The 27,841-nt window shown below is 36.9% G+C and overlaps 2 protein-coding genes across 14 annotated transcripts in view; one reads left to right on the top strand and one right to left on the bottom strand.

Annotated features, from left to right (window-relative positions):
* The first annotated feature begins 172 nt into the window (after positions 1-172).
* On the top strand, positions 173-6,032 carry LOC142981623 (inositol oxygenase-like). 2 transcript variants are annotated; one of them, XM_076127657.1, is made up of 7 exons: positions 173-316; positions 2,525-2,702; positions 2,992-3,200; positions 4,057-4,193; positions 4,530-4,664; positions 5,187-5,282; positions 5,690-6,032. In XM_076127657.1, exons 1-7 carry the CDS (start codon positions 302-304, stop codon positions 5,796-5,798), a joined length of 879 nt encoding a protein of 292 aa, XP_075983772.1. In that variant the 5' UTR covers positions 173-301; the 3' UTR covers positions 5,799-6,032. The 2 variants fall into 2 exon arrangements, with proteins under 2 accessions (XP_075983772.1, XP_075983770.1); XM_076127655.1 differs by lacking the exon at positions 173-316 and having other exon boundaries at positions 2,187-2,702.
* Positions 6,033-7,406: 1,374 nt separating this feature from the next.
* LOC142981622 (uncharacterized) overlaps positions 7,407-27,841 on the bottom strand; it is a 54,058-nt gene continuing 33,623 nt past the window's right edge. For 5 of the 12 annotated variants that reach the window (XM_076127650.1, XM_076127652.1, XM_076127651.1 and 2 more), the window contains exons 2-21: positions 25,695-26,188; positions 24,784-24,939; positions 24,367-24,552; positions 23,932-24,056; positions 23,456-23,615; positions 22,958-23,053; positions 22,487-22,611; positions 21,466-21,616; positions 20,752-20,934; positions 20,348-20,479; positions 19,848-19,985; positions 19,249-19,411; positions 15,864-18,509; positions 15,137-15,241; positions 14,234-14,352; positions 13,856-14,009; positions 11,921-12,025; positions 11,249-11,372; positions 10,681-10,837; positions 7,407-10,222 (exon numbers count right to left, since the gene is read on the bottom strand). In XM_076127650.1, coding sequence (XP_075983765.1) covers positions 10,133-10,222; positions 10,681-10,837; positions 11,249-11,372; positions 11,921-12,025; positions 13,856-14,009; positions 14,234-14,352; positions 15,137-15,241; positions 15,864-18,509; positions 19,249-19,411; positions 19,848-19,985; positions 20,348-20,479; positions 20,752-20,934; positions 21,466-21,616; positions 22,487-22,611; positions 22,958-23,053; positions 23,456-23,615; positions 23,932-24,056; positions 24,367-24,552; positions 24,784-24,939; positions 25,695-26,105 — 5,526 coding nt within the window. In that variant the 5' untranslated portion in view covers positions 26,106-26,188 and the 3' untranslated portion in view covers positions 7,407-10,132. The other 7 variants (XM_076127643.1, XM_076127642.1, XM_076127644.1 and 4 more) reach the window with 4 other exon arrangements.

Here is a 27,841-nt window from a genome sequence, read left to right as displayed (position 1 = left end):
TAACACCGAATTTCTTCAGCTCAAAATTATTCTAAGTTCACGAAACGAGATCAATATAACATTTCTGTAACATTAGATAACATATTATGCATACATAATTAGCGGAAAAAATACAGAAATGAAATAAAAACAATTACTTTAACGTCACGATTGATATTTTATAGTATTTTTATCGTAATTACGTAGTCATTGATAGGCTGACCCCTAACTGGTGACCGTATCGTTATCAATAGCATTTAAGATCTGCACCAAGTCAGTAGGACACATTATTGTTTAGCCGTCAGTTCATAGAAGCACCAACATGAAGCCGAAACCAGTGAGTACAGTTTGTTTGCAACTATATTTTAAGTTTAAAGAAAAGTTACTGACTTTCCCCTAAATTTTCTTTCTACGGTTTTTCTGGTTGCGAATTTTTTGAATCTGTCGAAATATCTTGGTAATAATACTACTTCACCTTCCTGAAAATCGCCCCTTCATGGACAGCTACGGCTTTAAAATTAGACGCGCAATTTTATTTTGTTTGTATATTTTGTCTTACGCTTGAAATTCTGAACAGATCGTAGATTACACATAAATTTACTAAACCTTATTACTTAGCTAGGTTCCGAACTTATTCTTCTACAGCCCATAAATTGCAAGCAAAAATAGTGACAGTCCCTGACATTCACATCAACATTATTATTTGTAATGTGCTAGCTACATGTGATACTGAGCAAATTTAACGAAATCATGAGCATTGCGCTATTGGGACAAAGGGGAGAATATTTTTGATATCCAAAGTAACAAATAAAAAGTCAAAATGCCGCCAAGACCACCAAGAATCAAGCCGGTTTCGGAGCGGTACCGCTGTGATAAGATGGAGACGGAAAAATTTCACGCGGGAAACGACGACGTGTTCAGATACAACTGGTGGGAAGTGTGTTGCTTCCCATACATACTTTGTGCCAGATTTTGGGAATGCTGTGTGTCTCTATGTGCTGGAACAAACCAGTGCCTAGTCTACTGGATGATGATACAGTGGCTCGTATGCAAGATCACACGTATAACCACACCAGACCCCATTCTGTTTCCTTATTATTTCTACATGTTCTGTCAAGTCATTCTTCTCACAGGCTTCTTCATTCTAGTTTGGAAATGGGTCGGCCAGACAGTAATAATTCCTTACTTCGTTGCGTTCTACGAGGCATTCATAGACGTAGAAAGTTTACCGTATAATTATACAAGAAGTAGATTGCGTTTCAAGAAATATTGTTTTAGAAAAGGTGAATTGTTTGATACGAAGGTGGACTCTGGGCTCGTGCACCTGCCCAGTCGACCGATGACCATCGTCACGTTTGTCATTGATGTGTTTGTTTACAAAGTGTTTTACTAATACATTGTGTACAACAGATATTCTTTTCATTTATTATTCAACCATCTATGTATAGAATTTTAGGATTAAGTTTAACTCAGCCAATAGAACTCTTCGTTTATCGATTGATACTTCTTAAACTTTACATATTCAGGTTTTATGAATGACGATTTAACCATTGCATGAAATATGATTTTCCAGTTAATTTTTTAAAGCTAATTTAGTATAAGATTATGTAATACTTATGTAATACAAGAAAAATCTTTAAAGTCTTCTTGGATCGTCGCCGATCATTCAACTTATTAATTTTATTTCACGTCTTATTTTTCATGAACGCAATGACGCAATATAGTTTTAACAATAACAGACTATTGTTATGATATACAAAGAACTGTGTCACGGCTACTTATTCGCAAGCCGTCCGAATAATAGCACTGACAATTTGTAAAGGCAGTAAGACAGTCAAAATAATTTAGAGTTATAGAGACCTTGATTTTATCATCTTACGTTACATTATGTACAGTGTTCATGCAGGTGGATCTTTCCATCCTTTAAAGAAAAGGTAGCTAAATATTGATTTCTAATATGAACTTAAACTACTACTTGTAAACTTGACATGCAAGCTCAAACAAACATCTTCTATTTTGTCATCTATTTGCTGCTAGGCCTGTTAGTAACCTCGCTTCATCTTTATCCTGATATTGCGATAAATTGCGGAAAAAATATAGTTTCAATGTCGATAATGCTGTAGTTTCCTTAAGGTAATTAAAAAATCTATTCACTCGCACACACATACAACTCTCAGCACAAATAAATGCAAACACACAACAAACAGTCGCACAGTATTGTTAAAGCCGCAAAGTCGTGAAATATAAACCGCGCGAAATTGCATTTTCACGTCTACAATAAAAATAATAATGTATTAAAACGTATCTTTTGCAAACTGGCAAAAATTACAATCACTTATTAAGATAAGACTACAAAACAACAGTGTGCAGACTGCTTACAAATACGTTTGAAGCGTGCGGGAAATCAGTCATTACAGAGTTGATGGGTGTTCAAACGAGACACTACTTAGATCTCTGAGAATAAACCACACGTGCTCAGAAGAAAATTGTCCTTCGAGTGTGCTGCAAGTCTTGGCGTGTTTACATCATGAAGTTTGTGATCCAGGATTCTCCCGTGTCGATGGTGGACCCCTCCCTCCTGCTGCGGCCGGAGAAGGTGTACGATGGCAAGCCGGTGGACGCGTTCCGCGATTACTCCGTGGATGAGAGCGACCCCATCAAGGAGAGGGTGCGCAGGACTTATTATGAGATGCACACTAAAATGAACGTGGATTTTGTTAGAGGTAAGAGTTGATCAATTTTAATTAGGTTTTTTCATTTTTTTTAAGGTGTAGTTCTATTAAACATATGATTATGCTAATTAATAATTCACGACAATACTCATCTGTTCTATTTACCACGTGCAAAAAAATTCTTCGATTTAATATTTACTTATAGAGAGATTATTTTGCAATTATTTGCGTAAACAGTGAGAATTTACCCACGAACTTGAAAATATTTTGCAAATAAAACTGACCAACGTAACAGAAGAATTCTTAATCAAGCTAATCTTTTCCCGTGACCCTCACTCAGGTCGTATGGCGGATTGGTTAAAATTCAACCACTTCAAGATGTCGATCAAGGACGCTCTGATCAAACTGAACGAGCTGGTGGACGAGTCTGATCCTGACACGGACCTGCCCAACATCGTGCACGCCTTCCAGACTGCTGAGAGGATCCGGGAAGACCATCCTGATGATGACTGGTTCCATTTGATAGGATTAATTCACGATCTTGGAAAGGTAAGACTTTTGCAATATCTTAATTTTTTTATTGTATTTTGTAATTTTAAGTAGTTTTCGCTTTCTCTATCTTTTTCATGCTATATAATCCCATATAGTAGTGGGGTCAGCCTTCCTTCTCCTACTCCTCCACTTCCGCTTCTAATCGTTTTTGTTCATAAATTAGTGCTTAGGTCGTAAAAGTTATTTATTATTTCATTATTTCTCTGTGCTATATTAATGATGCATAAGTTATTTATATAACCTGGGCATAGATATTTCGTATTTTAATGCACAAAATTCTGGCCTTGTCATTCGCTAGCTAGCCAATAGCCATCAGTAACAATACCTAACTACAAAAAAATATTACGAGAAGTGTAAAATTCGAGTCGTTTATAAACTGTGCTGATTACTATAGCAGGCATTGTAACGAATTGTTGGAATGCGCGCAAAACGTGTGTATTAAGATATTTTACCATAATAATGAGGCAGTTTGTAAAAACAAATATTATTTTGATTACTTATACTATACATAACTAATAATAAAGTGATCGCGTCGCAATTATAATACAATCGGGTATCGTGCGTTCGATTCTCACACGAAATACATGTCTATAGTTTGTTTAAAAGGTATATTCCCAGTTGTCCCCGCTGACACTGTCCCCGGGGTGACAACTGGGAATAAAAGTAGGAAGAAAATTCCCAGTTGTCACTTCGATTTCGATTCGATTCGATTCAGAATACCCGGGACGCGACTTCTCAGGACTACCAGCAATCTCTATTTCTTGATAAGCATGTTTCGCCATAGTTCCACTTAATGAAAAGTAACTTCCAAGTATTATTAGTCTATTGGTAACTAATCTATGATTCTGGTTAGGTGATGGCGTTCTACGGCGAGCCTCAGTGGTGCGTGGTCGGCGACACATTCCCAGTGGGATGCAAGTGGGGACAGGCCATTGTTTATGGAGACGACAGCTTCAAAGACAATCCTGACACATACAACCCTAAGTACAAGTAAGTAACGTGTTTATGGAATAATAAATTCTTCTTATCTGCTATGATTTTATAAGATAAAATAGTCTTTGTATGACTAGAATTCTAAAATCCAGAAGGTATCTACAAATTTAGTCATTTTTTCCTCAGATCATATTTTCCTTAAGAACATATGTTTCTAATGCGTCACATAATTATGCCGTCTATTTTCATTAGTTTTGCGTACTTTTGACCTTTCTCCTTTAATAAATTGTTTATGATTCAAGTTCATAACATTGAGATAATATTATCAGGCTTTATTTTATAAACAGTTTATTTAATAATTTGCTAATTTGTGCGATAACTTGTTTGTTTCAGTACTGAATACGGCATGTACAAGCCTAACTGTGGGCTAGAGAACTTGCTGATGTCTTGGGGTCATGATGAGTATCTGTACCGGGTGCTTGTACACAACAAGTCCAAGTTTCCCAAGAAAGGGCTCTTTATGATCAAGTAAGTAATAACTTCTTTCGTCTTTAACAATTTTCGCTATGCATGATTATCTATCTAAACATTAAAATGTAGGTATGTTATAAAGCGACTACACCAAATTGGATAATTCCTTTTTTAACGTGATAGTAATTATCAGGACAGTGTTTGACGGATCCACATTCCCATAGGAATAGGATAAACGCACCCGGAAAAGTCCGGCTGAGGCGCTAGTTATTTCAATATTAGTTGCAACGCAGACGACAGACTATTCTTGACGCACTTTTTAGTCTGTGAAAATAGAACTTACGCAATTATATGTATGTAGTAACGCGCCGGACTTTTTGCACGTTGTGTGCGATACGTTAGTCTGTCGTCTGCGCTGCACCTTATTAACGAAAAAGAAATGCAATTAAAGAGTTTACCTTATATTGCTGGATGTTTCAGCGCTCGTTACATTGGCCGTAATCGCTTGTTACACTGCACTGCTTTCGCACTTGTTATTTTTTATTATGACGGTATTCCTAAAAAATATGATATTTACAGATACCACTCGTTCTACCCGTGGCACGCAGGCGGCGACTATAAACATTTACTTAAGGAGGGAGATGAAGAAATTCTCAAGAATGTTCTTGAGTTCAAGTAAGTTTCTAATCATTTATCAATGTGAGAATAAATAAGCGATTATCTTCGAGATCAACCTTGCGATTAATCTTCTTTGTAACGTGACTATGAACATCCTGCAATTCTTAAAGATTTAGAGCATGATGTAGTCTCTTTACGAATACATAAGTTGAGCCGTAAATGACTAATTGTTTTAAAATTTAATCATTACACGTCAGGCTAATATAAGAACATTCAGCTCAAGCGCTCAGGATCAAATGCCATCAGTGGCAATATATTTTAAACATTCGTCATCAGTGAAAGGCGATAGTGGAGCGAGTTGCCAGACGAAATAATTCTTTTTCATAATTTGAAACTTACTGGCACCGAAATGCATTTGTTCCTATAACTAAATCATATTAATGACAACACTCTTATTTTTTCAGCAAATACGACTTATACACAAAGAGTGCCGGTGTTCCCGACATCGAAGCTCTATGGCCATACTATGAGAAGCTCATCGAAAAATACATTCCCGGAGAACTCGAGTGGTAGAAACAAATAGTCTTATAAACTAAAGTGCAAAGAATAAATGGACTGAGCGGTGATTATTTTAAGTGTTGTGAATCTGTTTTAGATTTTAACATTGTGATATTGTAAAATAGTAATATTTTGTGATATAATTGGCCTATAACCTAGATCGCTTGTTGATATGGGTTATTATTTTTATCGGCCAATTTATTTTAATTATTTAAGTATCTACGTACAAATATACTAATTTTAATTTAATGGTTTTGTTTTATTACAAACACAGGTAACACTGAAAAGTAGACTAATGTTGCTAGACTATAAATAAAAGACCTCACTATAATAAATCAGGAACTTTATTTAAAAGCTATATTTACAAAAATACAATTATCTCAAAATATGTAATAATTAATCAACTAAGCTTCAACAACCAAGTCAGAGGTGTAACACGGCGTGTGTTACACAAATTATATCTAAAGTACAACACCCCATATCACGTTACACAGAGAACAATAAACGAAGGTATTGCCGCATTTAAAAATATATCATATCACAATCTCGTTCACCTTCAGAATAATATTCTAAGTTGTTAGTAGTTCTAGTTGGCTTGTAGTTTTAGCTACCTAGTTTTAAAAGTATCTAGGTTTTGGTAAGCACTATCTTTTCTAGTTTCCAGAAAAAATCTCTTGATCTCTGAGTCACTCAATATGGGATGAGTTTACACAAGTGTTAAATCTAATATCAACCGATAATTAAATCCCGTATCAAATCCACACATCAAATACAGCCTCGAAACAAATACAATATTTGGAATACATATCAAAAATCAGTTTGTGTGAATTCAACAACAAGAATAATCACGTAATACGATGTTACACAAAATCACATTTTAAGACACAAAACATTCAGCTCGCATAATTGAATAACAAAGGACTATGGGCGGAATCGTCCCCACCCATCAACAAAAATGAAATGTAGCTCAATTGATATATCTTGGCAAGACGATATTTTTATGCTATGGCGACATTGCCCAAATGCATGGGGTTCTCATAGTATCTTACGTTTAAACAAATATCTCGTTAACGTATTATTGACGACTAATTCCAAAATACATGCTCATTTATTTATTAATTAGTGCACAGCGGCGGACGCCGCATGCACATAAAGATAGCTGGGTACAAAATAACCCCCTCCCCCCGCTCTCCAACCCACGATTTTAGATCTGATCAGATTTTAATCTGCCAGCGCATCTGTTAGACAGCATTATAATTGACGAGTAAAAATAATTATTGAAATATGAAATCAATAACATGTATTAACCATATAATGGAAATGATATAAGTATATACATATGAGTGCCTCTGTGGCGCGGTCGGTAGTATATGCGACTGCGGTGCGAGAGGTCTCGGGTTCTAATCCTGGGTCGGGCCAAACAGTCTTTTCTGAGATTTTCTGTTAAGAATTTCCTAGAGATTGCCCGGAGTTAGGAAGTTGAGGTCGAAGACCTCCGTGTCTCGGAGAGCACGTAAAGCCGTCGGTCCTGCGCCTGACCTCTCACTGGTCGTGTCGGTTATCCGTCCCACCAAACTATGAGAGTGATGGAATAGAGAGTGTACCTGTGTATTGTGCACACACTTGGACACTATATAAACAAAGTCCGGCACAGATGGCCAGTTTCAATGAAACTGACCGCCGTAGCCGTATATCGGCTAGGAGGACATTATTATACATATGAGTTAGTACTGTAATATAACAATAATGTTAAAATAACTTACAAATGTAAAATAAAAATAATATACGTTAAATAATAATTACAAATTGTTTTTTTTTTTAAATATATATTCCCACTGATTTATCAAAAACAAAGGATTTTAATTAAATAGGGGGCACTTTATGAACACGTTGGTATCAGTTCCATGTTTGTTGGTAGGTGGGGACGGAGCCCATACATTTTTGCCCATAGTCCTTTAACTATACAAAAATAGATCCACGATTGTTCCAATAGATACATTTAAAAAATCTGAATTTCGTCCTAGAGCAGATAACCCTGCCTATATTCATCTGGACTAGACAAAAACCAAGAAAATAATAAAAATCACACGTAAAACAGCGAACAAAATGTACAATGAATAATACATTATTGCCATATAAAAAATACTTAAATACTATTGGTTAAGGCGATGCTATTTAGCCGAAATATTCGTGAAATATTTATTTGGCGTTATACATTTAAATACAATTGGAATAAGTATATAATAAATACATTATTTTTATATTTTAAGTTATAACGTGTCTCAATTCCGTAAATGCACTTTCAGGACGCATTTATAGAGAAGTAGGTAACTTTAGTCGCGCAGAGAATCGTGAAACGGCAATATAATTCGTTTTATTTTTGATATGATTCACAAACTTTGCTGCAGTTTTATATAAACCTTATACGTTTTCTTTAGGAAAATAATATCCAGCATTACTCTTTCCTTTTATTTCAATAATGTTGCCAAAATATTGCGTTTGATGACAATAATTTTTTCGACAAGTCGCGGTACTCTAAATCTCCATAAATACGTCCTTTACTACGCGTTACTGCGGACCTTACTCATATATTGGTCAAAGCCTAGCTATCCTCGCTTATAGAAATTACAAGTCATTTTTATTAGCTAAGAAATACCTTAAAAACGAAAAGGGAACCATATTTTAAGATGGAATGTTTTAAAAGTTCAGGACCCTTTTTGCCTGTAACGTTTTTCAAAACTAAACTACTTTTTCTATCTTAATTTTAAAAGCTTTCTGTTTTAAATATCGTTTATAAGTGATTAATTGAATAAAGATATTAATAAGTATTAAATTGACATTATACTTTTTATTTGCGTTCAACTATTTAAAACAGATAAAGCCCTAAAATACGATCACATTATGAACCGTCCAAGTCAAATAACTTGGTGTCGGTCGTTTATTTATTTACGAACTTCACCTGCAAGAGCCGGTTTTACTCTAATAGCCTAAACACAGCATCCAAAAATCAATAGATTACTTATCTTACTACAATGACTTTCGTCTTCGTCAATTGTGTTTTATTACCGATGGCTCAGAATAAACAAGTGTTTAAATATAAGGCTTATTACACACATATTCGGTTCGGCATTAATCGGCCTTGCCGAGCGGCAAAACCCAATATGTAAAGATGATCCCGATCGGCACAAGCCGAACGAACAAGTGAGTCGAGTAATCGAGTCGATTTTGTAGTTCGATAAATATTGCAGAAGCGAAAAATTATGTGTATAGCAAGCCTCACTGGTATTTGCAGTAGCTACACAAAAACGTTTTGGGTAGTTCATAATAAGACAACATTTTTCATGTTTCGTTCAATAATGTGATCGCATAGTATCCTCGATGTAGTTCACCTAAACTACCGTATCAATCAGTCTTCGTACATGGAAAGACGGCACAATCCCACCTAAGGCCGACACAAGGCATTATTTACTTATCACCCACATTTTCATTATAATACGTAAAGGCCAATATTTCTACGCGATGCTAACGAACTTTTTATTTTTTAGTATACATAGTTTGAAAAGGCCTAAATAATTTTGTTCCCATAATGTAAGCTAATTTAGAATGATTGGGAAAAGTTTTATAGATGGCGTTACTGTAGTTGGAAGAAAAACTTTTGTATTATTTAACACGACTTCAAAATTATTTGTTTTTAAACTCTCGCGACTAGTACACATAATATTATCCAAACCTTTAAATTTTCAATCGCGTATAAGACCCGTTGCATTATAATATTATGTAAAATTATTTGTGTTTTATACTAAGTGGCGTTTTATTCGATCAAAAAGTGGACCAGAGATATTTGCAGGTTAGTTAGCGGGATCTTACGTGATTCCTGCATATTGATTTTGAAATACATTTCAAAGTGTACCGTGGCGCCACCACGCGGTAACAATAACAATTTGGAATATAATAAGATCTAAGCCTGCATACGTATAGTGCATTGTTCTATTCGTGTAGATATTATAGTATCTAGTCTATATTTATAAAAATACAACCATAGCTTTCAAGCGATTTCATTATTATATTTCTATTCACGACGAAGAAAGTTTATCATGTCTTTTAATTATTTTCCCTTACTAATAAAAGGCCGAAAGCGCAATGTACTGCTGTCTCTATCTAAACTAATACGAAACTGCTGAGAGTAAAAGAGACAGAACTATGTTACTCAGCTAATACTAGTAAGGCAAGTGTTGCTACACTTTTGAGACTGGCACGAAATATTAATAGTAGTTTTTATTCGTATTCATGAGGTTTGTGTTTGTCTAAATAGTGTTCTATCACCTGGGTTTAAGGTTGATATTCGCGCATCATGTTTCGAAATGTTTGTAGATGCTGGTCACGTACGCCATCACCTGCTGCCAATCTGGACGCTCTTGCTGTATCATGTCTTGAATATTCTGAAAGAAAAGTGTATATTTTAGAAAGGGACTGGCAGTGGTATTAAGCTGTTATGCAATAAAAATAGGATCTACGTAAGTTCTTGGTATTTTCAGTTGGGTAATTAAGTAATTTCGGTCAAGCTAGTGCCAAAACAGTTTAAATCCCTCGAGAGCTTTTGGAAGCTGATGATACTAAAATATTTGCAATCATCGTTAATGTCCGCTTAACATACTATACATTGAAACACCATAAAAATATTGACATTTAAAAAGAGGAAATCGTGAGTTTCTTGCAGTTTCTTCTCAAGAAGCCACAGCTTTTTTAAAACCTTGGTAGATAAAAAATACTTTGACGATTTCAAATATTGGTTAAAGTTTATGGAACAATTTTATAAAACCATATGTAGCTTCTCTCGATTGATAAAAAAGGAAATTTATTGTAAAGTTAACAATATAAAAGGTAAAGCTATACTGACCAGCGTGGTAGGTATGCCAACGGATTCAGCAGCGGCGAAGGCGACGGAGAAGTTGGTGCGCTTGTCGTGCGGCGACAGCGTGGAGTACGGCACGCGCGCGTCGCCCAGGTACGAGTGCAGCAGCGCGCATAGTGCTAGACCGTCGTTCCAGGACGAACTGTAGGACACAATGATATATATTAAGATAAGTGTATTGCTTTTTGGAGAATGTATGTCTTTTCTTGATAGGATTTTGGATGGTCTAAGCGGAGAGTATGTAACCGGTGAATCGATTTCTGAGTCTTGTTGAAGTGTAAAGTAAGAAAATTCTCTTGTAATTTAAATCTAGCTAAGTCTTTTGGTATTTGCTTACATCTTAACGACATTAAATTTGCGTTTTGTATTTTTTTGACATCTTTATCTTTTCTTTTTATAAATAGTGGAATAAATTCTAGACTAATACTCATTTTTTAATTTTTTAACAAGCACACATTGACTCAAAATCATCACTAGTATTCAAGTTAAACGAATATGTTTACAAAATATCGTGGATGTTTACAAAATACAATCAAGGAGATGGTAGTTTTACCTAAAGTTAGTAATATCGATGTTGTTGTATCCCATGGTTTTCTGCTGACACCACTTGAGCAGTGCGTTGCGCTTCGAGCCCCCGTTCTTTACTTGAAGTGCGTTCAAAGGATCCTTGCGTTCACCTACACCATAAATAATAAGTTAAATCCACGAAAAGCTTGCTCAAATCACTCAAAACTTCTAAATAAAAGATAAATTAGTGTAATTTTTCCCCGGTCTTTTGTTTTGTTATGAGAGAAGACCATGTCAATGTATAATTTCCGTTAAATAGACGGTGTTGTTTTATTAATGGTGTGACATTTACATGCAAACATTTATAAGCTGAGTTTAGTTTTTTTAGAAGCAGTAACTGTATTCTCCTGCATACAACTTTAGTCCATTCTATATAGTCATGAATCCCAATGACTCAATCAACAAACTTAATCATGATGCGTCTCAAAGCGAACATAATTACGTCACAATATGAGCATTTGGACACGAAACGTAGCATTTATGATCCGTTTCGTATATTAAGCGGTACCCACGCACTTGTCATACATTTAAGACCCTATTGCTTCGTATATAAGCCTCGATAGCGCTTAATACTTGTAAAGCACTACGGTCTTAATAATTTACCGCAGTTTAAAGATCGCATTCGTTCCCATAGTTCCCCCTGGGGTGTGGTACTCACAGATATCGCCATAGCTGTTCCTGCGCACGAAGGACTCGATGGCCTTCTGCTGCAGCGACTGCAGCGCGCGCTGCTCGTCGGGGATGTTGCCGCCCGCCGCCGGCTCTACCCCCCAGCCAACGCACGTTACACACAGTCAACGCAAGCTATACTACCACTACACGGACTTGTTATGGCATATTAAGATCATTTTTTCGCGATATTACCTCATAGAAGGATTGGAAAAGACATACTCATGAGCCTTTTAGAACCAAATAGACAGAACTTTTGGCTCTTTGGATCGAAACAAATCTAATAATCCATTTAACAAAGTAGCAGTAACTAAAGACGTTATTTTCTTGCAAGACGAAAAATCTAGAACCCATTTAAAAGCTAAACTTGAAATGTTATTATCATTTTGAGGAAATACAAAATTTTTTTGGTGGCATAAGACCTATTTGATTTTAGCAAATCCGTGTGCGGTAAGTATATGAGTGAAATACATCCATACAATCGTATTATTATGATATGGAGATATTTCAATGTAAACACAAACACTGCGGTGTGACACCGACTCCCAAGTTCGAGGTGATGTTACACAAATTATCTTTTTCCATTGTCCAAAATAGGGAATTTCCAACACCGTATTGTTTTTAATACATTTGTTAGTACAAGTAGTTATATAATATAAATTTATTTAAATTAGCAAGCAGTCAGTGGTTGTAAATATAAAGGACTGCGGTAGGTGTAGCATTCAGCGCAAATTATTGTTATTCCATGCAATAGCATTTTACGTGCGATAGTACCGTACGATTGCACGTAACGAAAGTGCGTATACGTGCTTTTAAATCGCAATATTGGAGACTTTTGCAATACTTCAAATATTAAACATCTATTAGCGTTAATTTATTTGATATACATTTAAGGAAACTACGTTTAACGAAGCTTATAAAGGAATATTTCGTTTACAACATTACAACAGAAAATAATTTACATATACAAAATTCAACGAAGAAAATCACTTCACATGCACAGAGAGGAATCATTAACAAAAATTAAGAGTAAATAAAGGGTATAGGTATAAATAAAAGTCTTATAGGCATGCATGCATGTAATAGAGCTATGGTATAAATAAATTAGTGTGGACGCACACAACGGATAGCGTTATTAGTTAAGGCAAGGGCTCGAGTCGGCTACGCGCCTCTCTCATGCTGCCATGCTGTAAACAATAAGCGTCTCATGCGATTATATGTAGCCGATTATAGATATTACATTGCTTGACATTTGCAGAAGGAATAAACGGTATTTGTATAAGAACATATGTCAGTCTGTTTGTCAGGTTTGAAGGTATAAACTAAATATAAGTTGAGGTGTTTTCTATACATCTGTATTTAGAAATTGTTTACAGTAAAATTTTGGCGTCTTGCATAATAAGAGAAATAAAAAATGTGGTATACTTTCGTGTCTGTTAAGTTATATTTATTTTGTTTGCTTTGCACTTAGCTTGCATAGAAGAAAGATATCTTCAGAAGTTATAACACTTCTAGCGAAATAGACTTTAAACTAGCAGAGCAAAACGAATTACATCAAAATCATGCTACTTTTCATAAGTCGAGCGTATACACAAAGTAAAAATATTGTCATACCATCTGCACCTAAATTTTAATCATTCCATTATTACAAAGGTCGGTTACATCATGCAATTCACATAATACAAAAGACTGGTTTTAGAATCACGCTTATAAATCATGCAAGTAGTAAGCGGAGCGAGCGAAACACTTTATTTCATTGTTATATTATTAGACCTGCATATAGATGCATGCGAAAAGCGTCGACTCTTAAGTTACGCTTGCTAACCGCGAGCGAAAAACGCTCGCTTATAATTTACGCTTACCAATCGCGCAGTTTTTAAGCGTGTTCTATAAAACCAGTCTATAATACTGTTGTGCAACTGACCTGTGGTGATCGGTGAAGGTCTGGTGCCCCTCGCTGGCGGCGGCTTGGAGTAGCTGGTGGCTGCGATGCCGTTGGTCGGCGCCGTCGAGTCAGCTATGCCGTTCTTTATGTTGTTCGTCGTTGTGGTCGTGGTCACGCCTACTGTGCACGTTTGCTGAATAAAAGGAGGTGATATTAGAAAATTGGTGACAGAATGACAATCCTCCCCTTGAGGTTAATCGTTGTGGAGGTTAAAATAGGTAGATAAAAATTTTCATAATTGCGTTTGACACAGTTATTTTGGAAGAAGACTTCAATTTCAAGTTACATGTCAAAAAAAATATTGGACGCAAAAACAGTTGGTCATTGATTAGATTTTTTTAGTAGTGTGATACATACTTGTGGCCATTCTCCAACCGGAGTGGAAGCCGGCGACTGTTGCTTAGCTGCCTTCGCCGCGTTCTCTATACTTTCTATAAGTGACTTTACCGATAAACGGGAGTCTTGGCGACTCACACCTGAAAACAATATTAAATCCACATTATTTGGCTGCGTAAATTTGATCCCTTGTTAGACATAACGTTATTCCTATAAATAGAATACCACAATTGATTGACTAATTCGGTATTACGAGCAGACAAAATTGTATACAAAGTGGAGACAGCCAGAATCGAGTATTTTCGTGGATATAGAAATACTAGCTGACCCGCGCAACTTCGCTTGCGTCATATAAGAGAGAATGGGTCAGAATTTTCCATATTTTTGTAACACTTTTTACTGTTACCTACTCTGCTCCTATTGGTCGTAGCGTGATGATATAAAATATGCTTTTTTTTTCACGAAAAATATTCTCAAAATTATTTATATCTCTTAGTATAACGAAGTCGCGCTAAGGCATATCCGCCATTAAAACAGTTGCCATGGCAACGGAATTTTGTTAATTCAATGTCATGATAATATTGATTTTTCGCGAATTTTCAGAATTTTCCCAGGAAATGCGTCATTTTCCCGGGGTAAAAAGTAGCCTATGTCCTTTCTCGGGTATCAAAATATCTCCATACAAATTTCGTGCAAATTGGTTCAGTAGTTTAGACGTGATTGAGTAGCAGACAGACAGACAGACAGACAGACAGACAGAGTTACTTTCGCACTTATAATATTAGTATGGATTTATAACATTACTAGTGTGTCGTTAATTACGCTAAAAGTCCATCGTGCGTCCCAAAAAGGTAAACAATATATATGTTTAGACATTTGTAGTTTTAAAAAATAAAGTTGTAAAAATACAAAGTTCATTCATACCTTTGGTTCTCCTATGTGACGCTGCCGTCGCCATGATATCTTGCAGCGAAGCACTGGTGAGCAAGGGCGGGGGCGGTGGCGTCTCCTCCGTGCGTGGCGGTATAGCTGCACAAGGACATATAACATTATACCCTTGACAAACATAATAACTTCAGGTTGTCTTCAATCTTAGCCTTAAATTCCAGTATTTAAGTCTGTTTTTTACGTTTTTACCCTTCACCGATACAAAACTAAAATGTGTTTTAAAACCATGCTGATTTTATGAATGGTGTCTTTTTATGTTGTCCATGCTATTTTAAGTTCGTACCTAAACCTGTTTATGGCATGCAGCCATAAATATATCCTCAACCAGTATTAACAAATAGTTTATGATTTTTATTTTTTGTCCATGGAATTTTTGATATTTGGTTTTTGGTTTGTTTGGTGTTATAACAAAATGGTTTTACAATGATGTGACAAAAAGATAACTAAAGTTTTAGATGCGTATAGAAGTAGGAATATACATAGTTTTAAACATTGAATAATGCTTTGAACTGTATGCCCATCATGTTAAATGCATCCAAAACATTAATTATATAACAAACACATATAAAAACACAATAACCATCACCTCGCCGCCACCGTATGAAACTCACAACACACGACAATATGTTTCCATACATGTATACGAGTTATTTACACATTTCACACGCGACGTTTAGCTTCCTTTCACAAAAGCGTCACTTACGTAGCGGACGACGCGGCGGTGGATCTTTCAACGACCTGAGAGGGTGCGACAATCGCTTGTGCTCTTGAGTCTTCCAGTACGGCTTTTGTCTCGGCAACGAACCAGTATTCGTGTCTATACTTGGCGAACTCTGATTTTGCAAAGAAAATTTCCTCAACGGTACTTCTTTTACTTCGGTAGATTTCTTGTCCAAGTTTTGAACGATCTCCCCTATAGCTCCCGTAGGCTTCTTTGGTATGTCCTTAGCGCTTGGCGCTCTAGACAGACTTATCACAGATTTGGTAATGCTAGCCATTTCTTTTATAACTGCTGTGTTGTCACTGACTTCTCCAGATAATAATGCAAAATCTACTGATATCGATTTTGAAAACCTATCATCTCTTTTAGGCTTCTTAACTCTTCTCGGTACTTTGAGCAGTTCTTCCCTAGTTACTGCCGCAAATTCTTCTGTAGCGTTTTGATTTTTGTTGGAGATTTTTTCATCGTCAGCGATATTATTACCTTTATCTTTGGCTATCAATTCAGAGATCACTGGTCCTATTTCTTCGTAAACATTCTCTTGTTCAGAATGTCTCCTATAAATAACTGGCGGCGGTTGAAGGAATGGATTTGTTTGAAGAATGGGTAAATCTTCTTTGATATTTTCTGCAGGTTTCGGTTTTGTAATGTTTTGTGTGGGATTTGTAACGAGCGGAGCTGTATCTACAGGTTGATAATATTGATTCTCAATCAGAAATTGTGGGGTTTTGGACAGTTTACCAACAGTTTTGGGTGGTTCTAGTGGTTTCACTGGCTCGAAAAACTTTGATGGAAGTTTTGTAGTCTTTGGTTCAGGTTTTGGAAGATCTAAAGGCTTAGTTATATTTTTACTTGGTGAAGGCGTTCTGGACTCAGCAAGACTGTCGTTGGATCCAAAAGATTTCCACGACAAGAAAGGTAATGCTTTTGCTTTAGAATTCTTTTGATAGAGACCTTTCTTTTTACTGTCTTCAACCTTTTTCGCTTCAGTTAGTTTATCAGTACTACTATCAGGGTTAGTTTTAGCCTCACTTTTGGCTTCAGTAGCAACTTGATCAATATCATTATAATATACTGTTGCTTTTTTAACCTCCGGCTTTTGTTCTACCGCAGGTGGTTCCTGAACAGCCATTGGTTTGAAAAACACTGGCTGTATTAATACAGGACTTATAATGATTGGAGGCGCATGTGCAATATTGCCGTTACCTATTTTAATAGGAGCCATGAAAGTTTGCAAAGGAGTTGCAACTCTATTCATATTAATATTAGGATTACTTTGCATTGAAACTATCTTTGGTATACTATCGTCTATATCTGGGGTGTTTATTTTTAAATGGTAACTAACGTTGTCGTCTATAGGCAGTTCTGTTTTAGAAGGTATAGTTTCTTCTATAATTTGTGGGGAGGAACTCCCACTTTCATCTTTAGTACTGGGAATAGTTAGATCTGTGGTTATTTTATTATCTACATTTTCTTTGGTATCTACAACTACAGGTTTAATATCTTGTTTGGGCTCACTCTCTGGTAACTTTAAAAGACTAGATGGAACTATACTAATATTATTATCTGTATCATCTATAGAAATAGAAACGGGTTCAGAGTCACTTTGGGTTTCGTTCTTTTGTAGTGTTTTTGGTATAGAAGCAGCTCTTTTGATCCTATTGTTTCCAATAATCCTTTCTATAGCCGCTTTGAATGTCAATTTCAATTCTTCATTCACTTTTTGAAATTGCTTTCCAACCTTATCATCAATTTCTCCTCTCAATGGTTGAATCATATCAATAGGGGCTTTTTTAATATCATCTGGATAAGGGAAAGGTAATATCTCTTCGGCTTTAACAACGGGAATATCGGTTTTTACATCATTATTATTAGCTTCAAATATCTGATCAATTTTGTTATTGTTTTTCTCAATAGGTGACGTGAAAACACTGTCAGATCCCTCTGTGTAAAGTGAATTTTCACTTTCATTAATAACATTTAGGAACTCTATACTCGTAGCCTCATTTAGAGCATCTTTGTATTCTTCGCTTCTATTCAAATTATCCATACTAATCGCCTTTGGTTTACCTTTGAAAGTCCCTGAAAGACTTCTACTAAATATGGTATGCTCTCTAGGTTTAGGTGTGTAACTAGATTCTGATTTAACTAATCTAAAACTAGAGTTCAGATCGATTAGATTATCAGGATAATCCACTGGTGGATCTTTGTCATCAGTTAGGTCAATAGCGTCTTGTCTTTTCAACTCCTTACCTTCAAAAGGAGGTAAGACCGCTTCAGCTAACACTGTTCTCGAAAATTCGTCTGATGATCGTTGACTCGATAGTTGACTATCATCGTCATTCGTTTCGCTTGTAGTGACGTTCTTTATATCGATTTTGAAAGTAGGTTCATCCAAGTCTGTCACTAACTCAGTAACACTGTTAGATCTAAAGAAAGCTTGATCCACAATACTATCTTTCACTGGATTGTCAGTCACATTATGTACTCTCGATAAATATCTTGTTCGTATACTTTTAAATACATTAGAGTTTATATCATCGATTTGCGAGTCCATAGAATCCGATTGCTTATATTCTGTATTATCGTCTGAATAAACGCTATCCACAGATTCCGACCTGTCAATACCTGTGTTGTACATCAAATTGTGATTAGACATTGATGGTATTTCACTGTATATGTTAGTTAATGTGATACGTCTAATATTGAAAGCTTTTTACACAGAATTAGTGCATGAGAATGCTTGTTAATTCTGCCTGACTGTTTAATGGATCAAGATTTGTTTTGTGTTTTATTTCTTGTTTTTATTTACATGCAATATTTTGTTTAAATCTGCAAGCTCAAAGGATTTACTTTAATGCTTTTTGGCGTAGCTTCAAATTAACTATTATTGAACATTTTAAAAGTGCTTCCATTTGCAAAAATACAAAGCATAGAGTATAAAATGTTAAAATACTTCGAACTACTGTCAAATCTACCTGTCATACACATGCAACGGTTTTGCTTGAGGGTTTTATCGCAGACAATATAATTGAAAACAGATATTGCCTAATTCCGTTCTGACCAACTAGCGAATACAATTCAGCAAAAAAAAATTAGCAAGAAAATATTACATGCTGGGAACCCGTTAAGCAATTATAGTATATATTTAACCCTATAGCTATATAATAAAAGCATAATCACTTCTATTTGTCCCAAAATAAACTTAATTCATAAACTATGAAATCACAATAATATCCCCAAAAATCCGTGCAGAAAATACAAATTGACATTTGAAACCTTATTCACAGTCCTATTAAATACAATTTTGCGTGTAGTTCTTTGCTTTAAAACCCACAAGTGTTAACATTTATATAGCAAATCTTACCTTTGAGTGAGTGCATCTGGTCTTCGAGCAGTCGTATACGGTCTCTTGCTATTTTGTTCTCTGAGACGAGACGCTCCAGCTCCCTTTGCGCTTCTGTCTTGAAGTCATTGGCCACACGCACCGTCATTAACAGGTCGCTTTGGAATTGTTTCCATTCTGCTTCCTAGATTCAGAAAAAAGGAACAATATGATTTTGATGTCAATATAGAACCAAAAATCTGGGAAATTGAGATTCTATAGAAAAATAAATTTATCATCTTGTTGGACAATTTTTTTGGTCGTTTTAAGTAAATTTTTGTTGTTTCCGGTTTTAGGAGTATTGTTACGATCAAATAATTGTTAAGCACCAAACCAAAAGGCTAACCCTCTTATTAATAAAAATATATGCAGTTATGAAAGGTTTATAAAGTGTTTTGTTTCTTTCATTCCTTAGCGAAATGAAAAAGAGAAAACATACTTGTTGTGTGTTTATTAATAAGAGGGTAAGAATATACCTAAAATAAACATCTAAATCCCATGGAAACCATTATACCACCATCAAACTAAAACAAAACTCCGAACAAAAAGTTAGTGAAGGTAGAAACTGAAGGAATACATACATCTCTTTCCCGATCCCTGGAAAGTTGTGCGTGTCTCGCTCTAGCGTCTTGCAGTTGTCTCTCGAGATCTGCGACTCTCGCCAGCGCCTCGCCTGCTCGAGACATTAGCGCTAACTTCTCGTCTGATGCCACTTGCACCTTGAAAAAGGAACAAAACATTTTAAACCGAAGCTATGGTCAACAACATGACAACGATCAGCGCCTATAGTTTCCAGATGACCTGGAAAACTGGGTTTATTTTTCGTTACTTATTCGTTAATAATCAACAATACAGACATACAAACAAATTCAACGGACATAAGCTACAGCTGGATTATGCCGAAATTCTGTGCCTTGTCTCGTGTCTATAATGACAAATTAATGCAATATTTTCGACTAAATGGGTTGCAGTTCTGAACATATAATATCCCCTTAAGATGTCAAAAATATATTATCCTAAATACAATAATCCCCAAAATAAGGACTTGAACTCCACTTTAATGTTAAAACGTGTTACTAACTTGTATCTGCAGTTCATCAACGTTGTCCTGCAACGTCTTCAGTTCTCCCTGCATGGCGGTCTTCTCTTGACGCAGCTGCTCGATTTGGAACTCCAACTCTGATATCGTTGATTTTGCGTTGTTTCTTGATACCTAACAATGGACAATTTATTATTAAGTAGGTATATTACAACTTTACAATCATGATGAAATCGCTTACATTAATGTCATACCAAAGACATTAATTCACGTTAAGGAACGTTAGGATGTGATGAAGAGAAACTGGTGGAAAACAAGAAGGTTATTTCAGAGAACACCCAAATTGTGGCGTAAACATCAGTCAAATGACTGAAGCACAATGGACTTTTATTGCATTTTCGGGAATTATCATCGCTAGGTAATGTACGTGTGCATCGTGTACATACCAGTGCATCATCATGCAGTTTCCTGGCATCAAAGTGTGCCTTGTCGAGTTGTCTCTGCGCATGCGCGAGTCTGTCGGCGAGCGACAGTGCGCGCGCGGCGGCCGCGTCGGCGTCACGTCGCGCCGCCGCTGCCGCTGCCTCCAACTCTGCTGCCCCTGCCGCCGCGCCCGCACGCTCCTCCAACTAATGTAAGAAGAGAACAGAATGTATTAAATGTTTTGGACAAAATGCTGGTTGCTCACAAAATTATTGAAGAAAACGAATGTTGCCAATCGCATTTCAGCGGTATAGTCGACGACGACTCAATGTCTTTATTTACTAAAAAAACAAAGCCCAAAGATCTGTCTGTCTGTCTGTCTGTCACCGTGAATATCCGTTAATCGGTATCATCTAGTTGATCGGTAAATATAACCTCAATCAATAAAAGCCTCCTAACTATGATGATGTGATGTCGTCCTGGCCGATCTCGGCTACGGCGGCGAGTTTCATTGACAGACCTCAAGTTCCTAACTCCGGGCAATCTCTGAGAATTTTTAAAACAGAAAATCTTATAAAAGACTTTTTGGCCGACCCAGGATTCGAACCTGAGACCTCTTGCGCGGCAGTCGCATACACTACCGACCCCTCCTAACTATACATACAAACAAAAACAAAGAGTAAAATAACATATTATAAGAAAGTGTATTAAAACTATTTCGTGTAGCATAGACTTACTAAGCTCACCTTAGCCTTGGCGGCGTCGAGCAGGTCCGTGAGGGTGGCGATCTGATGCTGTCTCGTCGCAGCCTGTTCCCGCGCGGACTCCGCCTCGTGCTCCAGTTGCACGCGCTCGCTTTCCGCGCGCTCCACGTTGCCTTCCAACACACTACGGAGGAAAGAGACAATATTATAGTTAATTATACACTATAGTCTAATGAGTGTGAACTATAGTTCATTGATAATCTAATGAATGTGAATGAGACAGAATAATGTATTCTTGATGGACTTTAGGCCTGTGTTATTGGAACTGGTCAGGTTCGTGATAGCTTGTTTTAAGTAGCAAAAGGGAATACGTAAGTGCTGTCTATATTCAATTAAACTCATATCGCGATGGGACAGATGATCGACTTAACAAGCCTGGCCTCCGACGATAAGACTTTCTAGTAAAGATTTTCGTAGAAGAGCTCCCCAAATCTAAATTTAACACTTAAGTAATCATTTTTTAGTAGAAAACTCAAAGGATAATATATTGGTCAGACGTAACATAGACATGATCAATCTAACTATAATTTAAAGGGAACTGCATATTCCTAATATACTAATTATAAGTCAAATGTATGCGTGCAAATATTCTCCTACATAAATAAAGCTATTGTTTTAAGCGTCAAAGACATTGAACATTTCCATACCTACCTTATTCAGTAGCAAATTACAAGGTATAAAAATTATAATTATCGGGTACAGAGTGATTAAAATCAGTTTCTTATTAAATTCAGAATTTAATTGCGTTTAGATAAACATCACTTAATTATCGTGACGATCCATAGTGATTGGAACACTGAGATAACAAATTTTTACATAAATTGACGTTTACAGAATAGTGGCAAGGTTTCTTTATCATAAAGTATGACGAGATTTTAAAATACGACCTTTTGCCAATGCTTTGAAACTTCTGCCTTCTTTAAAACTTTTGTACTATAGCCAATCACTGACTCGAAATAAAGTGGTTAAAAAAAAATTGGATGTAAATAATTACCGCACTCTCTCTGCGAGTGTTTCATTCTCTTTGGTTTTCTCCTCCAACGCAGTCTTGGTCTCAGTCAGCTCGGCCTCCAGCTGCTCCTGCTTCGTCAGAAGATGTCGACGCTCTTCTTGAGACACCTACACCATAAACAACTTAATTCGTAGGGCAATAAGGTATATAATGCCATTAAATATTACAATAAAGCCACTTAAGAAGAATCTTACTTCGAAGTAAAGTAAAAAAAATAAGTTTGGATGTTAAAACGTTTGTTACTCAATTATGCCGCAACTATTTAACAGTATGATGAAATTTGGTACACAGATAATTTATAGCCTGGATTAATTAGTTAGATACTTTTTGTCCCAGGACATGTTTTCAGGCGGACGCAGTCGCGGGTAGAAGCTAGTAAATTTATAAGTTAAAAGGTCGCCGATAAAGGTCGGATTAGGACTGCCTTCTATTTTATGTGCTTTAACTGTTTACCTTGAGTACTGCTAGCAGCTGTTGGTCAGGGTCGCCAGACACTAACGTCTCCGGCTCCACACCCTCACGAAGAAGTAGTTCTTGAAGAGTGTCCACCTTTAACAAAATAATCATTTAATTAGAATTCGTTACAGAAATAATGCTCATCAGTTTCTGGGAAATAGTTGCGACGAAGATATTTTTCTTGTTTTACGAAAGAGAACACTCTGACATAGTTGAAAAAAAGGCTGGACTGATATACGAAACATACAAAAAAATCAGTAAAGATTAAATTTGTTGTCCATTTTCAGAATGCCTCCAAACTTCGTAACTCCCAAACTGAAGCTCTTTTCCATACTGTAATTTTTTAAGTTTCAGCATGAGGATGCTGAAACTTAAAAGTTCCTGGTTTACTACCTCTATTATGAGGATAATAGAGGTACCAGGAAACACGTTCAAAAGGCAAACTCAGCATATTAGATATGCATATCTAGCTAAATAAATAAGTTTTTAAATTACCTTAGTGCGACTATCTTCAAGCTTCTCAGTCTGTCTACAGAGAGACTCGAGCAGCACTTGTTTCTCGTCGGCGAGCCGTTCGTTGTCGGCGTGAGCGTCGGCCAGCTGCGACTGTAAGTCAGCCAGCTCGGCTAGCGTCGCTTGTAGCTCTTCACTTGTACTGCAAGTTAAATAGGAAACGGTGATTAAAGAACTGAGTAAGTAATTTGTTTTTTGGACCCTACTTATGTGTCTACTTCTAAGATGTTTTGAAACCAAATTAAGCTTGGGTTGAAGTACATTTCGTATTCTATACGACCAATGGGAATATTCATACCACTTTCAATCATGCCTTCTTACCGTAGGAGTAGGCAGAGACATATGGAAAGCGATTTGCCTAGAGGCAATATGAATCAAAACCATTCTTAAAAATCATGACAAACTGACGACGAGGGTTTTTAAGTTTGATAATAGTTAATTGTTGTCTCATGTTGTACCTATATTGGTGCTCCTCCATCTGTAGTATGCGGTCCTGCAGACACGCGACCGACACCTCGCTGAGCGACGACGACGAGTGCTTGTCCCACTCCGGGGTGCTCGCCTCGCCGCTGTCGCCTTCCCCCTGGACAATTACATTCTTATTCAAAGAAGTTTCAAGTTTTTGGATGAGGCATTTGATTTCTGTGGTAACTGGTTAAAGTTTGTATTAACAATGATCCAACTAGTTATATTTTGATCGCAGAACTTTTGCTCTAAGAGTTATTGCACATTATGATTTAAAATAAAAGGATCATATAAAATTAGTCGAAAAGCTGGTTGTCTTCAGGACCTGAATCGTTCAGGTTTTCTTTACATTGGAACTATTGCCTGCCGGCTGAATGCAGTTAAGGGTAAACTTATTTTAGCGATATGTATAGTAAGGGTATGCTCACATTGTGTGCGAGCGCGATGGAGGCGGGCGCGGAGGAGTGCATGCGGCGCGGCGCGGGCGCGAGCAACAGCTGCCGCTTCTCGCTGTCGGAGAGCGGCGAGTGCGCGACGCCGCGCAGGCGCGCGCGCAGCGCTCCGTTCTCGTCCGCCAGCCGCTCCAGCGCTGCCTCGCGCTCCGCTTCCACGCTCTAACACAAACCACAACACGATTATCAGTAATTAAGTTACTTCACAGGGTAAAACTTCAGCAAATATACTTGTAATTGCAGGCGAGATCCATCGCGGATAATGGCGGATTATAGCATTTTTACTCTCAACCGCATCAGCAATTCCATTTCATTGACGCTTAGCCGCACACAAATCGTTGATTCACTCTGCTCTTTCAGTCTATGCACCAGAAAAAAGTTAAGATATAGTACCTTCAACCTATCCAGTTCAGCTCTGAGTCGTTCTGCCTCAGACGCCTTCTCCAGCAGCTCGTCGACCTTGGCCTGCAGCTGCGCTCGCTCCATCGCGCTGACTTCCAGCTCTCGCCGTAACGTCTCTATCTCCCGGACTCCCGATGCTAACGACGCCTGAAGTTCAAGTGATTTCATTAACTATCTATAACACATTATAGTAAACATGGGTTCCCCCATAAATACGTCACAATTACTCCTGCTATGTAGTAAGGATAATTCTCATAAAAATAACATTGTTATTTTAAAGTGAAATGTTTTCTGTGACGTCTGCTCCCGTCACTAAATTACGCATGTTTACAAATTCAAAATATTTTTCGTATTTTCTTTATTTATTGTTTGCAATACAATATTAATAAATAGCGTAAACAGCGTTAAAGTGCTCTTAAGCCTCTCTTTGGTTCATACTTCCACAAGGAAGAAACATGTTTGTGATCCACGAATAGTTATTTTGTGCGTAAGTTATCATTTATAAAGTTTTTTTTTATATAAAGACAGTTATGGCGCATATAAAAATATGTTGAAGGTCACTATAATAGCCGCCAGGACTGCAATTTGCCTTGCATTGAACAGTATTTCTATTTATCGAAGTGTACAGTAAAAACAATGAGCGATATGCAAATGCAAACAGTAATACAATACCTTGTAATGTAAACATGAAACTCGTAGATAATTACTCATATTCATTTCTATATCTTTACCAGAAAGTGTGTCAAGCTACAACGGCCAAGTCTGATATAATTTAAAAACATAATCAGAAATGTTCTGTTAACTTTTGACATCAACAAACGGTTGGCACATTAAATAAATGTTTAATTCAAAACAAGGAACAAAAACAGTTATATACATAGAAGTACAATACAGTTACTCACCTCAGATGGTACTCTAGGCCTGAGTTCCACTTCCTGGAAGCCCGGCATGTGATCGGCATTTAGAGTGACGGGTAGACTGACGCACTCCTGCGACCCGCGCCCGTCTACCGACCCGCCCAGTTCCTCAGCACTACCATAGTCATGCACTCTAACCTGCCCATCCTCATACTCCCCCAAAACCTCCCGCAGCTCAGGGTCTTCTAGAACAGCATTGTTATTTCCTAAATCCTTCTTCTTATGTGCCTTGTGAAGCTTCTCCTTAGACCCAAAGATTTTGAGCGTCTTGTCTCGAGCTGGTGCGACCTTATGGTGCTTCGAGTCGAGGCTGGAGACCGAAGGAGCACCCTTCAAGGTGGACTCCTGCTTCCCCTGGCTTGGTCCTCTACGGAACAACGATTTGAACTTCATCATCTTGAATTTTTATAACATGTTTCGTTTTCGTTTCACTGATCGAATAAGTTCGGTTTCATTTCGTTATTTCACTTGGTATTTTGCTGCATCGTGATCGGAATTAGATTAGTGCATTGTTTAATACATGAATGGGTTTTAGAACGAGCGTCTCGGGGACTAATTAAAATGATTAGAATAGAAAGCTTTTTTTAACGTTCCCTCTGCTTATACTACCGGAAATCACTTGGCACGTTTTTAGACTACTCGACTACAGAATACTCGATGCTCCCGCGCCACACATCCTGAGAGATGCGTATCTTTGTAGGAAACTATCACTAATCAGACTCGATAAGGAAGTATTCTCGGCGTACAACTTGTACAAACGTTATCTGCATACGTGTATCAGATCAAACATGGCGGATAATTAATCAAAGGTAATAAAGATAACAGTGTTGTTGTTCAAGCGATGTGTTTCGTATGCGATGCGACACACTGACATAATTGTATGGTATGATGCAGATCAGATTCACCTCCGGCTTAGAATAAATCTTAACCTTAATGTATTCATAAAATTCCAATGCCGATTTTACAATAAAAAGATTATAGTAGCCACTTATTACCATATCATCATCCCACGCAAGTCGTTCGAACGAGAACAAAACTAAAATATTTGTAACATATTATAAAGCTATAAAGTTTGTGAATCTCCTTGTTTGAGGTAATCTTACAAGTCGATATTATTTTCCTGTTACGTCGTGTTATTGTTATTTAAACAATATTTTATGTAATTGTTTTAAGATTTTAGTGGAATTTCCTGCTAAGATTGTCGGTCCAATCTGCATACTAACTTGTTACATGTTTGGTGTTCTTTTCGAATATTACTCTAATGTTTCTCTAATGTAGTGTTTGCTAGAAATTGAACAGAGCTCAGACTGTCCCCAGTACGATGACCTACGGTTTCAAGAGAGATTCAAGCGTCGCGTCACATTGAAGCTGACTCAACGAATCTACATTGCATATTAACTTGCATATCACGCGAAGAAAATTAACTCATAACAAATGTTTTATACATGAAGCATACTATATAATGGCATGTGCGTAATAAATGCTGGCTAATCGTTTAATAATGAGAATTGATTTCATTCAAACATTTCTTCGTATTCCACGAGGGTTAATTGAAATGAAGAAATCTTGTTATGAGAATTAAAATTTTAAAACCCGTTTAACGGTTTCTACAATGTTCGCATGTTTTCTCACGTGTAAGCAATATAGAGCATAAGAGGAAGATTGTACAGGAAAATAATATAATAATAAAGATTTGAGTGGTCATTCATCATGACGAATCAGCGATGTCGTCAGTCATAAGCAAGTACCGACAACAGATAATACTCAAGTCGCTAAGTATCTAAAACTACTGTTTTTGGTAATATCTTCATGTTTTTTTACCGAAATTACAAAGGATTTGTATCAATAATCCTTATTTTTCAAACACACACGTATTATAATCTCGTAGTAGTAAATCGTAGTATAATCTAAGAAAACATACAAGCGAGCCCGGTGCAACACTACATACTTAACTACCACATACAACTCTTTTACAAAACGTATAAAGGGCTACTCAGTGAAATTCCCCAGCACGATATTTGAACAATTACCCCCCACGAACGTCACTTATCCGATAATCCCGGTGATTGGGGGCAGGACATGCACCGTCCCCCCCTCTACACCGCGTCTCCCCTCCCTCGCCTGTAACATTG

This window comes from Anticarsia gemmatalis, chromosome 20 (genome assembly GCF_050436995.1).
Source record: "Anticarsia gemmatalis isolate Benzon Research Colony breed Stoneville strain chromosome 20, ilAntGemm2 primary, whole genome shotgun sequence".
Classification (NCBI taxonomy): domain Eukaryota; kingdom Metazoa; phylum Arthropoda; class Insecta; order Lepidoptera; family Erebidae; genus Anticarsia; species Anticarsia gemmatalis.
The sequence above is the reverse complement of the archived record's forward strand: the minus strand, read 5'-3'. Positions and strand labels throughout refer to the sequence as shown.